Below are 12,500 nucleotides of genomic sequence, written 5' to 3'. Positions count from 1 at the left end.
ATATATATATATATATATATATATATATATAGGCAGCTGATGAGATGCTCACCAAAACAAAAAACAAAAAAAGAAAACCCCTGATGACAATGGCCTCCAGCTCTCTTTGTTTGTTTTCCCACTCAGAATTCAACAACGGTTGAGATTACAAGTGTTATTTATTTATTTATTGGTTTATTTTTTAGGCAGAAGGCGTTTGCCTTTAAGGTTGTAAAGGAAAGAAAGTCATTGCAGATTTTTAGGCAACATAAGCAACGCATGTGTAAACAGACACGTGTAGTATGTCCGTGTTGGCGTTTCAACAGTGTTCAGACTGAGCCCAGCAGTTTACCATTCTTATTCTTATCATTATCATCGTCCCCCCCCCTCTCTTTTTCTCCCCAATTGTACTTGGCCAATTACCCCACTCTTCCGAGCCGTTGCCCCAACCCCTCTGCCGATCCGGGGGAGGGCTGCAGACTACCACATGCCTCCTCTTATACATGTGGAGTCACCAGCCGCTTCTATTCACCTGACAGTGAGGAGTTTCACCAGGGGGCCAGCGCGTGGGAAGATCAAGCTATTCCCCCATCCCCCACGCTATTCCCCCCCCTTCCCCCTCACCCCGGCGCCCGAGCGACCAGAGGAGGCGCTAGTGCAGCGACCAGGACACATACCCACATCCGGCTTCCCACCCGCAGACACGGCCAATTGTGTCTGCAGGGACACCCGACCAAGCCGGAGGCAACACGGGGATTCGAACCGGTGATCCCCGTGTTGGTAGGCAACGGAATAGATCGCCACGCCCCCCGGACGCCCGCAGTTTACCGGTGATTAGGTTGTCGCTCATACCAATGGTGTATTGTGTTGTGTTGAGCGAGTGCACAGCATTGGATCACAGCTTATGTTCCTACACAAACGCCGAGAAACCCTTTTATTCACTCATGTGCAAAGCAGGTTATGGAGGAAGGTAGGTGGTTAACAACAGAAAGCTCTCTCTCTCTCTCTCTCTCTCTCTCTCTCTCTCTCTCTCTCTCTCTCTCTCTCTCTCTCTCTCTCTCTCTCACACACACACACACACACACACACACACACACACACCTTCGTCGAGGAACAGATGAATTCGGCGGCTCGGGACGACAGGCAACACTTATTTCCCCGTCTCCAAGGAGTGTGTATATAATGATGTCAAATAGGAACAATGCTCCCATTAAAGCTTACTTTATAATGCTCGCAGGAGGTCAGGCAGAAAGAACAGTTTCAAACGCGGATGTCTGGCTTCTTCCCTTACCTATGTGATTTTATATTCAAGCACGTTTTACCTTCTAACTCACACGTGTTCACACTGCAACTGCATATCACTCGTTTTTAAGGCGCCTAGCGGGATGGGACCGACTTACGATGAGTCAGAGCCCTGAGTCTCAGTGACGCCTTGAAAAGCGTGGATGCGCGCACACACACACACACACACACACACACACACACACACACACACACACACACACACACACACACACACACACACACACACACACACACTGCTTCTGTTGCTCGACCTAGATTCTTTACTTTTACATGGGCTTTATTACATTCACCTTAAGCCAGAGCTGGCCCAAGGCTTTATGGGGCCCTAAGCAGATTTTGATTTGAGCCCTCCCGCCCCCCCCACCCATCCCCCACGCTAAACCCACCTCCCACCACCGACAATATTATGTCCATGCTAGACCGTTACCGTACCATTGTCATGACTTACTACTGTGCTGGAAAGTCTTAAAATAAACCAGCAGACAATGCATTTATTGAACAAGTGAACTATTTTAACTGCTTTTGAACTGTGCAAAAGCACAGAACAGTACCTTTATCCTGCTGTTTTTGTGTCCTCCTCTGCTTTCCTCCTTCTTCGCTTCTCTGTCCCAGACGGATAGGTGACATACTGTCACGATGTACTTACTTACAGTGATAATGCGTATGAACCTGACCCCAGCTCTGATATAGGCAGCGGAAATGATTAAATCTGTAGTTATGTAAACAACAAAAATATGCTTTTAAACATCAAATAGCCTACCGTATGGTGATAAGGAACAGATATGACGTGATGATACAATAACTTCTTTTTTTGGGGGGGGGGTGTTCCGCCTTTTTCTCCTCAATTGTACTTGGCCAATTACTCCACTCTTTCGAGCCATCCCCGTCGCTGCTCCACCCTCTCTGTCGAACCGGGGAGGGTTGCAGACTACCACATAGCTTAGCTTAAGGTTGTCCATCGTGTCCGACGATGACAATCCTGCCTCTGCTACTGGTGAGTCTTCTTGTGGCTGTAAAGTCCAATCCGCGATCCACACTGTCTGCCACAGACAGAACAGGTGAGAGCACTGACTGGGGGTGTAGGTGTGGTACTGGCTTCATGTCTCTTTAGACGTCTCCTGATCCGTCAATCACCTCGGTCCTCCTCGAGCTTTTGCACCCCTTGTTGACAGAGCTGCCACCAGATGGAGCGTTGGGCGGCAGTGTCCTCCAGCTGGCTCAGGTTCAGGCTGCACTTTTTCCTGATGGTCTTCAGTTGGTCTTTGTACCATTTTTTTCTGGGCCCCCTGTCAAGCGGCGGCCAAGATGTAGCTGGCCATACAGCACTTTAAGTGGTAAGCGCTCCTTCGGCATCCTGATGATGTGTCCAAGCCATCGAAGTTGGTGCTGGCTGACGGTAGCCTCCATGCTGATGCCGTTGGTCTTGAGGAGTATTTCAGTATGGGGCACTCGGTCACGCCAGGTTATCCTCGGGATTCATTGTAGGCATCTGATGTGGTAGGCCTCAAGCATCCCGAGGTGGTGGCTGTACAGGATCCACGCCTCACAGCTGTAGAGGAGGGTCGTGATGACAACTGCCAAGTAGACAGATATTTTGGTGTGGAGGTTGAGGTCTTTGTTTTGAAAGACCTTTCTCCTAAGTCTGCCAAAAGAGGATGACACTTGTTTAATCCGGTTTTGTATCTCCCTGTCGATGCTGCAGTCGTCAGAGAGGAAGCTGCCGAGGTATTTGAAGGATTCCACTGTTGCGAGTGGTTTGTCGGAGATGGTGAAGGTTGGTGAATGAGATGGAGGAGTAGATGCCCACTGGCATACTACTTCAGTCTTTGCCACGTTTATAGACTACCACATGCCTCCTCCAATACATGTGGAGTCACCAGCCACTTCTTTTCACCTGACAGTGAGGAGATTCACCAAGGGGACGTAATGTGATCACGCTATTTCCCCCAGTCCCCCCCCCCCGAACAGGCGCCCCGACCGACCAGAGGAGGCGCTAGTGCAGTGACCAGGGCACACACCCACAGCCGGCTTCCCACCCACAAGGCACGGCCAAGTGTGTTTGTAGGGATGCCCGGAGATACGGTAACGTCTATGATGATAGGCCGACAATGAACTCAAATGACCCCAAAGGTTGCAATCCTTGTTTAATTTGGTGTCTCTTATGTTTTACCCCAAATGCAAGATGACTTTCTTTTTTTCTTTTTTCACACGTGTACATTTGGTTTCTTTCCCTTCAGCTTATGACCAGAGCGTAAAATACATCTAAGGCACTTTCACACATACATTCCCAACCTTAACGGAATAAATTGCTGGCAATTTTTCTGGTAAAGGCAGCAGCTTCTGTCGTTCACACAAGCAATTCCTTGGCATTATCATTATATGTTGTGACTATTCGCACACCACCACCATTACTGCTGAAGTCCATTGTTGTCTCTTCCTGGAAATTACATTTATATCTTGCAGATGCGGGCTCATCTCTTCATCCGCTCTCATGTGTCAGAGTCCGTCCAATTTGCCATTTTTGCCAAACGTTTACGAACCGCTTGTGAGAAAATACTCATTTTTCAATAGCACGCTGGATGGATGGAGGCTTTAGATGGCGCAAAGTAACCTCACCACCTCATGGGAAATGTTTGGGTGGTCCACACACATCAGCAAAAGAGGGCCGTACTTGCTCGAGATGGTAACGTAATGCCTCTTTTCACACATTGTTCATACGCCGCGAGCTGTCAAACTGTCATGATGTCAACAAAAGCCCCCTATTCACACATGACCCCCTTGACGGCACGATGATGTTAAATTGGCGTTAATGGCTGCATGTGTGAGTGTGCCTCTAGTCTAGTGTGAGCGGCATTGAAGCTGAAACCACATGTGAAGGTTTCTCAATGTGTCCTTTATTGATCCAGCATTAAAGTAAAAAGACTGGTACAGATCATTGCCTCATGTGATTGTAGCCATGGTTGTGCAACTTGAGATTGGCAAATTGAAAGCAGTTAGCTGAATGTTGTGAGTGAATCTATAGGGACTCTGGGAGAGCGAAGGGTGGAGCGCTTCTTTTCTCTACTATCATTACACCCAGGACTGACCTCAGCTCATTCTCTACTTCTGATTGGCTGTTTCAGAAAAAAAACAAAAAAACGTATTAATATGCCACACATCACTCAAAACAAGCAGGTAACCATGGATACACTGCACTGGTTATCTTCCTCCTTTGTCTGTCTTACTTGCTTTCTCCTTTGCCATGTTTATTTGAATCTGGTTGCATCAGCACCTTTCTCTTTATTTTGTTCCTCTCTCTCTCTCTCCCTCTTCACTTCCTCTATCACTCTTTTCTATGCCCTGTAAAGGGACTGGATGTTTGTCTCTGCAGCATGCTTAGTGGCTGCTCAGCCTGCAACGGCCCAATCCCTAGCCGGTGGCCACCGGGGCAACCACGGAGGCAGAAACCACGTCCCAGGCGTGCGTCAGACGGTGGTGATCTGATCGACCACTCGCGTGCTGTCATTCATCTCCACACACTCCACTTCCTGTCTCAGGCCCTCCCCGCCAGGCCGGTGGCCCCGACCCTTAGACGGGGGCAGAAATGTGAGGAGGGTGGGCAGAAAGGCCAGCGTGTGCAGTGCCGAGCAGCCGGCCGTAAGGGTGAGGCAGCGGAACAGCGTGCGTGTGAGGTTCGAGCGAATGGAGCCCACAGGCACCAGGGCGGCGCTGTAGCAGATGAGCATCTGCAGGGAGGGCACACCGTGTCTTTCCAGGGCAACTCTCACCCAGCGAGTCCTGCTGTCACCCCGGCCCGAGACGAATCCACACAGCAGGGGACCGCTGCAGTCTGCCGAGTGGCCGAGGGCCGAGATCAGGCACAGGACGGACATGCAGTCCAGCTCCACGCCCCACAGGGTCATGAAGCCCAGGACGCCGAACTGGACGGAGAGCAAGGTGAGACCCAGCCACACGGAGACCAGCGGCTCCACCAGGGCCAGGGAGGACAGGCCCAGCAGGAAGAGCACCGCTAGCAGGGAGTGTCTGAGGGGGGAGCTAACCGCCGTGGCGTAGCGGTCCAGGTAGACAAAAGAAGGGTTGAAAATGAGGAAGCGCACGCGAGAGGTCAGCGAGAGCCGCCTTAGCGTATCCAGCAGCACAGACATCTCCTCCCGCTTGTTCTCCGTCGTCTTGGCGACCAGGAAGACGCGGGATGCCGCCACGTCAGGCTCCTCTCCCTGTCCGCGCTCGGCGAATATGATGTCATCGGTGAAGTGGGCGAACTGGGGCTCGCGGAGGAAGGAGTGGCGGAGCGTGTGGGTGAAATTCTCGCGAGGTTGGCTAGTGGACTGGTTGCGGTCCGTCAGGTAGTTCAGGTAGGACTCGAGCCAGCTGATTCGCTGAAATCCTTTGGCGTACTCCAGCAGGTCTCGCTGAACCGAGGTGTTCCAGTAGGGGGCACTCTCGTAGATGTAGAATCCAATGACAGGTGAGTAGGAGCTAAAGTAACGCTGTTGGGCGCGGGCGTACAACACTGTCGCTGTGTCCATGGCCACCAGAGCACTCGGATCCGAACCCTGCGTCACCTGGGCACAGCAGAATGACATTTGTTGTGGCTAAGAGAGGTTTTATAACGTTTGTGTGTGTGTGTGTGTGTTGGTGTGAATGTGTGAGTGTGTGGCTGGGTGGCTGTGTGTGGGTTTTTGTTTTTTTTGTGAGTGTGTGTGTGCTACTAAGTTGAGTCAGGTGTGCATGTGTGCATCTGTGTATGTGTCAGCATATGTGTGTCTGTGTGAGTGTGTGGGTTTGTTTACGTGTGTGCATGCACATGCATGTGTGTCTATGTGTGTGTGATGACAGTGACAATCATCATAGTATGGTCCAAGGTGTGTGTGTCTGTGTCAGTGTTTTTGGTATTAATTAAATGTATAATGACTAACAGCTATTTGGATAAAGTGTGAGTGTGTGCGTGCATGTGTGGGTGTGTGTGTGTGTCTGTGAATCCACGTGCACATACATTTGTGTAACAGAATGACGCTGATAATAGCTTAAAGTGTATGATGTGTGTGTGTGTGTGTGTGTATGTGGGTGCTCATGCCTCACCTGTAGGAAGCCCATCAGGCCAAAGGAGATGTAGACCAGGTACAGCAGCACCACAAACGGCTTGACGTAGGTGTTCGTAATCCAGTCTCCATAGCAACGCCTCACACATCCCAGCAAGAGATGAGAGTCTTGAGGGTAAGGGTCCGGGCTGGGTGGGGCATGCGTGTGAGGATGAGGGTGCGTGTTTGCATGTGCGGGGTTGGCCACATGACCATGAACGTTTCCATGGGTCATGGCGTTTGCCGCGTGTGGGTGCGTGTGCGCATGTGTGTGTGTGTGCATGTTCCCGTGCATTAGATTTGGGTTGGACATGTGTGTGTGGTTCTGAGTGTGCGGCGAGTTGGTTGCGTGTGTGTGCGTCTCGTCCTGGTAGCGGGTGTACATGAGACATCTGTACCAGGCCGGCTTGGAGTCCAGCCTGTCTGGTTTGGGAACCCGGCGACAGAAGCAGCTGTGCCGGTAGCCGTTCTCTAGGTAACCGGTGAACACGAGGCAGGAGCTGTAGAAGGACAGCGCGTACACATAGCCGACAATCACGGCCAGCGCGGCGGTGCGGCAGAAGAGCCGCACGGCCTCCATGTTGGTGAGCGGCGAGGCGGCCAGGCCCAGCGTCATCAGGTGGAGCATCGTGGAGCCCGAGAAGCGAAGCATCACGTCCTCGAACACAGTTGCCACGCGCTCCTTCACGTGCTGGTCCTCGCGTGTCCTTCGCCATGACGAAAGCATCTCGAACGAGCCGAACAGCCCGTGACCTGAGTGGATGAAAGATGGAAATACGTCACATGCCGAGGAAGTGACATGGGGTCGAGGTTGCCAGCAAGGCAGAGATGGTCGCCGACATTGCAGGAGTGACACAGCCACACAGAAGAGAAAGGTTATGGACACACAAAAAGTTTGCATTAATATTGGAATTGGGGAAATGGGGATGAGGGCAACACATAAAACAATAGAAAAACTTTCAAGACTCCAAATGTTTTCACTTGAATTTGAAGTACTGAGTATAAGGCTTGCATGCATGCAAGAAAGTGTCTGTGTGTGTGTGTGTGTGTGTGTGTGTGTTTGAGTGCATGTGCATGGTGCTGCACTTTATTGCCTCTTATTTCACCTGTATATAGTCAATCCTTGTGTATGTATCTGAAGATTGTTGTGTTGTAGCATTGTTATTCTATGTTAAGTACAGAACCACGAAACCGGAGTCAAAGTCCATGTAGTGCAAACCTACATGGCCAACAAACATGATTCTGATGTGCAGCAGATGGTTTTCACCTCCGTGGCTGCCATGCCCCCCCGTGGCAAGACTTAAAACTATGGACAAGATGCTAGTGTGTATGGCGTATGTGGGTTTGACAGGGTGAATCCGCAAATGTGCATCTTAAGGAGTCTTGATGATGCTATATAATCACGCATAAAGTCTCATTCTTCTCCCATAACCAGTGGAAAAAAAATCTGCTGACATGGTGAAATAAATCCCCTGTGATGCATGCTTTTTTACTGAGTCGATATCTTGAAACAGGGCAGGAAAAGTTGCTAAATTATTTCACTAGTATCAAGAAAATGAGACTTGCCTCAAAAAAAAAAAAATCTAAAAATTCCATTTTGTGCTGTAATTTTCAGAATCGGCGGCACGGTGACACAGTGGTTAGCGCGGTCGCCTCACAGCAAGAAGGACCTGGGTTCGAGCCCTGGGGTTGTCTAGCCTTGGGGGTTGTCCCGGTCATCCTCTGTGTGGAGTTTGCATATTCTCCCCGTGTCTGCGTGGGTTTCCTCCGGGGGCTCTCCGGTTTCCTCCCACAGTCCAAAGACATGTAGGTCAGGTGAATCGGCCGTACTAAATTGCCCCTAGGGGTGTGTGTGTGTGTGTGTGTGTGTGTGTGTGTGTGTGTGTGTGTGTGGCCCTGTGTGATGGCCTGGCAGCAGCCTGTCCAGGGTGTCTCCCCGTCTGCCGCCCTGTGACTGCTGGGAAAGGCTCCAGCATCCCCGCGACCCTGAGAGCAGGACAAGCGGTTCGGATAATGGATGAAATTTTCAGAATATTGTTTGGAGCAAGTCTCGTGTCTGTGCAACAGAAAATATTTGTGAACACACTTTTTTACTCATCACTTATGAAACACAACAATATTTTAAACGACAAATACGATTTTGAGACTGCCACTTGATGACTTATTCAAATACTTATTTACAAACCATGAGAATACTTCAATAAGAATATTTATGAATATATGAACGGGGGGGGGTGTAGCACAGTGAATGGAGAAAAGTAAAGACTGAGGTCGGGGGAGGCCTGATGAGTCTTTTTCACTCCCTCTCTCTCTCTCTCTCTCACACACACACACACACACACACACACACACCACCACCATCACCACCAGATATAGCATTCATGCTGACAGGATGGGTACTTGCCAGTCCACTTCAGACCTTGTTAGCTCCTGGGTTTTATTCCAGCTCTTTGCTAAACCAGCAGTGTCTGTATTCACTAAACTGGGGCTTACGTTAGGCGATGAGATCATTCCACTCAAACACACACACACACACACACACACTCACTCACTCACTCAGAAGCACGTCAGGATTGCACGCAAACACACATCTGTCACTCATCCAGACTCCTCAGGAACAGTCTGGATGACTGAAAAGCATTTCAGTAAAAAAAAAAAATTCTTCTATTCAACACTCTGATTTGCTGTGTGTAGAAATTTCAGACAAAGTGTACAGCTGATTGGCTATTGTCTTCCCCATAGTTGTCTTAATTTGGATGTTGTTTCAGTTGTGTGGCGGGATGTGATGGGAGGGCTGCAGCGCCGGGCTGGAAAGACAGCAAGACGCGAAATGGACCTCCGCTCCGACGACATGTTTCACAACATCAAACTATACTAATAGAAGCAAGCCTCTCTCTCTCTCTCCCCCCTTCTCTCCTCTCTCCTTTCCCACTATCTCGCCCTCCCCTTCTCTCTGTCCTCTCTCCTTTCTCTCTCTCCCCCCTTCTCTCTCTCGCTCTCTCTCTTTATATCCATCTCACCCTCCTCTCTCGTCTCTCTCTCTCCTTTCTCTCTCTCTCGCTCTCGCTTTATATCCATCTCACCGTCCTCTCTCGTCTCTCTCTCTCTCTCTCTCTCTCTTGTCCCTCTCTGCCCACTTACATCCTATAAAAAAACCCTCCTTTCTTCCCTTCACATCCATTTGTCTTGTTTTGTGAGCAAGTCATTCAGCCTGAACTTTGATATGAAGCATAGAAATTACAATCTGGTTTTCCTCTTCCGCCTCTCTTCCTCCTCTCTTTCTTCCTCTCTCCATCCGTAGCTATTTCCAGCCTAACAGCACCCTTGCTTCCCACACACTACAGAGTAATTATGGCATGTGTGTGTTTGTGTCTATGTCTGTGTGCATGTGCATGTTTGTGTGTATGCGTGTGCGTGTGTATGCATGTGCATGTGTGCATGCATGTGTGTGTTTGTGTCTATGTCTGCATTTGCATGTATGTGTGTGTGTGCGTGTGTGTGCTTGCACGTGATTACATGCATCCTACAGCAAGCACAACTGCTCGCCTGTAAAAGGCCCGCCTGTAACACAACCCCAGTAGCTAACCTTTACAAACGCCTTTGCATACAACAGGGCAGGTGAGAACAGAAGAGAAGTCGCACGTGTGTAGTTTTGTGTTGTCTTTTCTCACGTGACTTTCTGCAGTTCATCCTCATCCAACCTGAGCATGGGGTAAATTCCTCAAAAACATCAGCACCAACCAAAGGAAGATGTAGGCTACTGGTCGGGCTCCCATTTAACCCACTGTATCCATGAGTTACGGCAGGTGTTCATGTACTTAACAAGCTACGACAAACAGCTACAGCGCCACCGCGGGTCTAAAACAAGAACAACACGACCGTCAGTGACGGTAAAATCTCGAGTCGCCCATCTAGAAAAGGTTGTGCAAAGCCCAGATGATTCGCGGCTCCTCCTGAGAGGAAGTTTAAGAGGCTAACGTGGCAGAGGACACAATGAAAGGCCAGTAAGTAGAGTTTTGTGATATTGCTTGGCAACAGGGTTAATAAAATTCGTTTCCATCCAGTCTTGATGCAGCCATTTGGAAAAGGAAATGTCTTACGGCGATCCGCAATGTTTGTAAGTATTTCTTTTATTGGACCCCCCCCCTTTTTTCCCCTCCCCAATTGCACTTGGCCAATTACCCCACTCTTGTGAGCCGTCCTGGTCGCCGCTCCACCCTTCTGCTGATGCGGGGGGGGGGGGGGGGGCTGCAGACTACCAAATGCCTCCTCAGATACATGTGGAGTCGCCAGCCGCTTCTTTTCACCTGACAGCGAGGAGTTTCGCCAGGGGGACGTATCGCGTGGGAGGATCACGCTATTCCCCCTTGTTCCCCCTCCCCCCCGAACAGACGCCCCGACCAACCAGAGGAGGCGCTAGTGCAGCGACCAGGACACATACCCACATCCGGCTTCCCACTCACAGACACGGCCAATTGTGTCTGCAGTGACGCCCGACCAAGCGGGAGGTAACACGGGGATTCGATCCGGCGATCGGAATAAACCGCCACGCCACCCAGACACCCGTTTGTAAGTATTTGTGATGCACAGAGGGCCACGGCATTTGTTACCACAACCAAGCTCCTGTCACAAAAGACTCCATCAAGATCACTTTGCCTTGATTCAGTTTCATTTGAAGAGCCAAGATCCTGTGTGTTAAAGGTGGCATGTGTAATGGATCTTGAATCCTGACCTCTGTCACTCAGAGATGTGACTAACAACAACCAGCAAGAAGAGCAAGACAAGCTGACTCTGATAGTAAGGTGCAGGGATACGCAACACGTTTTCTGACACCTGCCATTTCCAAACGCCCTCTGCACACATGCCCTGCCCTGCGATATCCATGTGGTTTGCTGCAGACCGCCAACACAAGCAGAGTGCCGTGGGGGATGGGGCGGGGTGTCAAGCAACAACAAAACCAACATCAGTGTGTTTGGATATGGAGGTGTCAAGGCCCTTTCTATCTGCACTTGACATTTCTGTGCTCTTATGGCAGAATCTGCATCTTTATTTTTTTGTATGGCATTTTCAATGTTCACGGCCTCTTGATGATCTAAGGTACACACCCACACTAAACAGGCTCAACTGGACACAGACTGTTGGCTACGACGGGATTACCATGAGGCAAAAGTAACACGACTACTACTACTTCATAGAGTACTATAACGATGTGGTTTCTGTGTCAGCGCTCTATGGTGCTAATGGACCCTTTATAGCTGACTCTCTTGTAAGTCACTTTGGATAATAGTGCGTGCCAAATTATAATGTTAAAGTAAATGTAACTATAAATTAAAGCCTGCATCACCTTTGGAGCCTCTAGCAAAGGCATCACTTTAAAACACACCATCCAGATTCCCGAGCTTTGTTGTTCGAGCTCCGAGACAAATCCGGCGTCATCTCTTACAACGTTTGACTTGATTCTGAAGTGACCGATCTATATCCTTATATATGTCACCTAGTATTCAGTTCTTTCACATTTCCCTTTTGATTTTTTGATTTTGAGATACTTTATTGAGCCCAATGGGGAAATTATGCTCTGCATTTAACCCGTCCTAGCTGTGTAGCTAGGAGCAGTGGGCAGCTGCCGTGAAGCCCCTGGGGGACCAACTCCCCTTATTTCTTCCTACTGCCTTTGGTCAGGGGCACAGACAGCAGTACTAACCTTAATGTGCATGTCTTTTTGATGGTGGGAGGAAACCGGAGCACCCGGAGAAAACCCTCCACAGACACAGGGAGAACATGCAAACTCCACACAGAGGACAACCTAGGATGACCCCCAAGGTTGGACAATCCTGGGGTTCGAATCCAGGACCTTCTTGCTGTTAGGTGACAGCACTTAACAACTGCGCCAGCGTGCCGCCCCCACTCTTCCGAACCGTCCAGGTTGCTGCTCCACGCCCTGTGCTGATCCGGGCAGGGCTGCAGACTACCACATGCATCCTCCGATACATGTGGAGTGACCAGCCGCTTCTTTTCACCTGACAGCGAGGAGTTCGCCAGGGGGACGTAGCACGAGGGAGGCTCACGCTATTCCCCCCAGTTCCCCCTCCCCCCCGAACAGGCGCCCCAAACGACCAGGGGAGGCGCTAGTGCAGT

The 12,500-nt window shown here is 50.0% G+C and overlaps 1 protein-coding gene across 1 annotated transcript in view; it reads right to left on the bottom strand.

Moving 5' to 3' along the window:
* Nucleotides 1-4,748: 4,748 nt before the first annotated feature.
* ptchd1 (patched domain containing 1) overlaps nt 4,749-12,500 on the bottom strand; it is an 11,890-nt gene continuing 4,138 nt past the window's right edge. Inside the window, exons 3-5 of the mRNA XM_056299896.1 lie at nt 6,701-7,118; nt 6,367-6,514; nt 4,749-5,849 (exon numbers count right to left, since the gene is read on the bottom strand). Coding sequence (XP_056155871.1) covers nt 4,749-5,849; nt 6,367-6,514; nt 6,701-7,118 — 1,667 coding nt within the window. The remainder of the gene's footprint in view (nt 5,850-6,366; nt 6,515-6,700; nt 7,119-12,500) is intronic.

This window comes from Lampris incognitus, chromosome 19, assembly GCF_029633865.1.
Source record: "Lampris incognitus isolate fLamInc1 chromosome 19, fLamInc1.hap2, whole genome shotgun sequence".
Classification (NCBI taxonomy): domain Eukaryota; kingdom Metazoa; phylum Chordata; class Actinopteri; order Lampriformes; family Lampridae; genus Lampris; species Lampris incognitus.
Note: the sequence above shows the minus strand (reverse complement) of the source record. Positions and strands in the feature narration are given on the sequence as shown.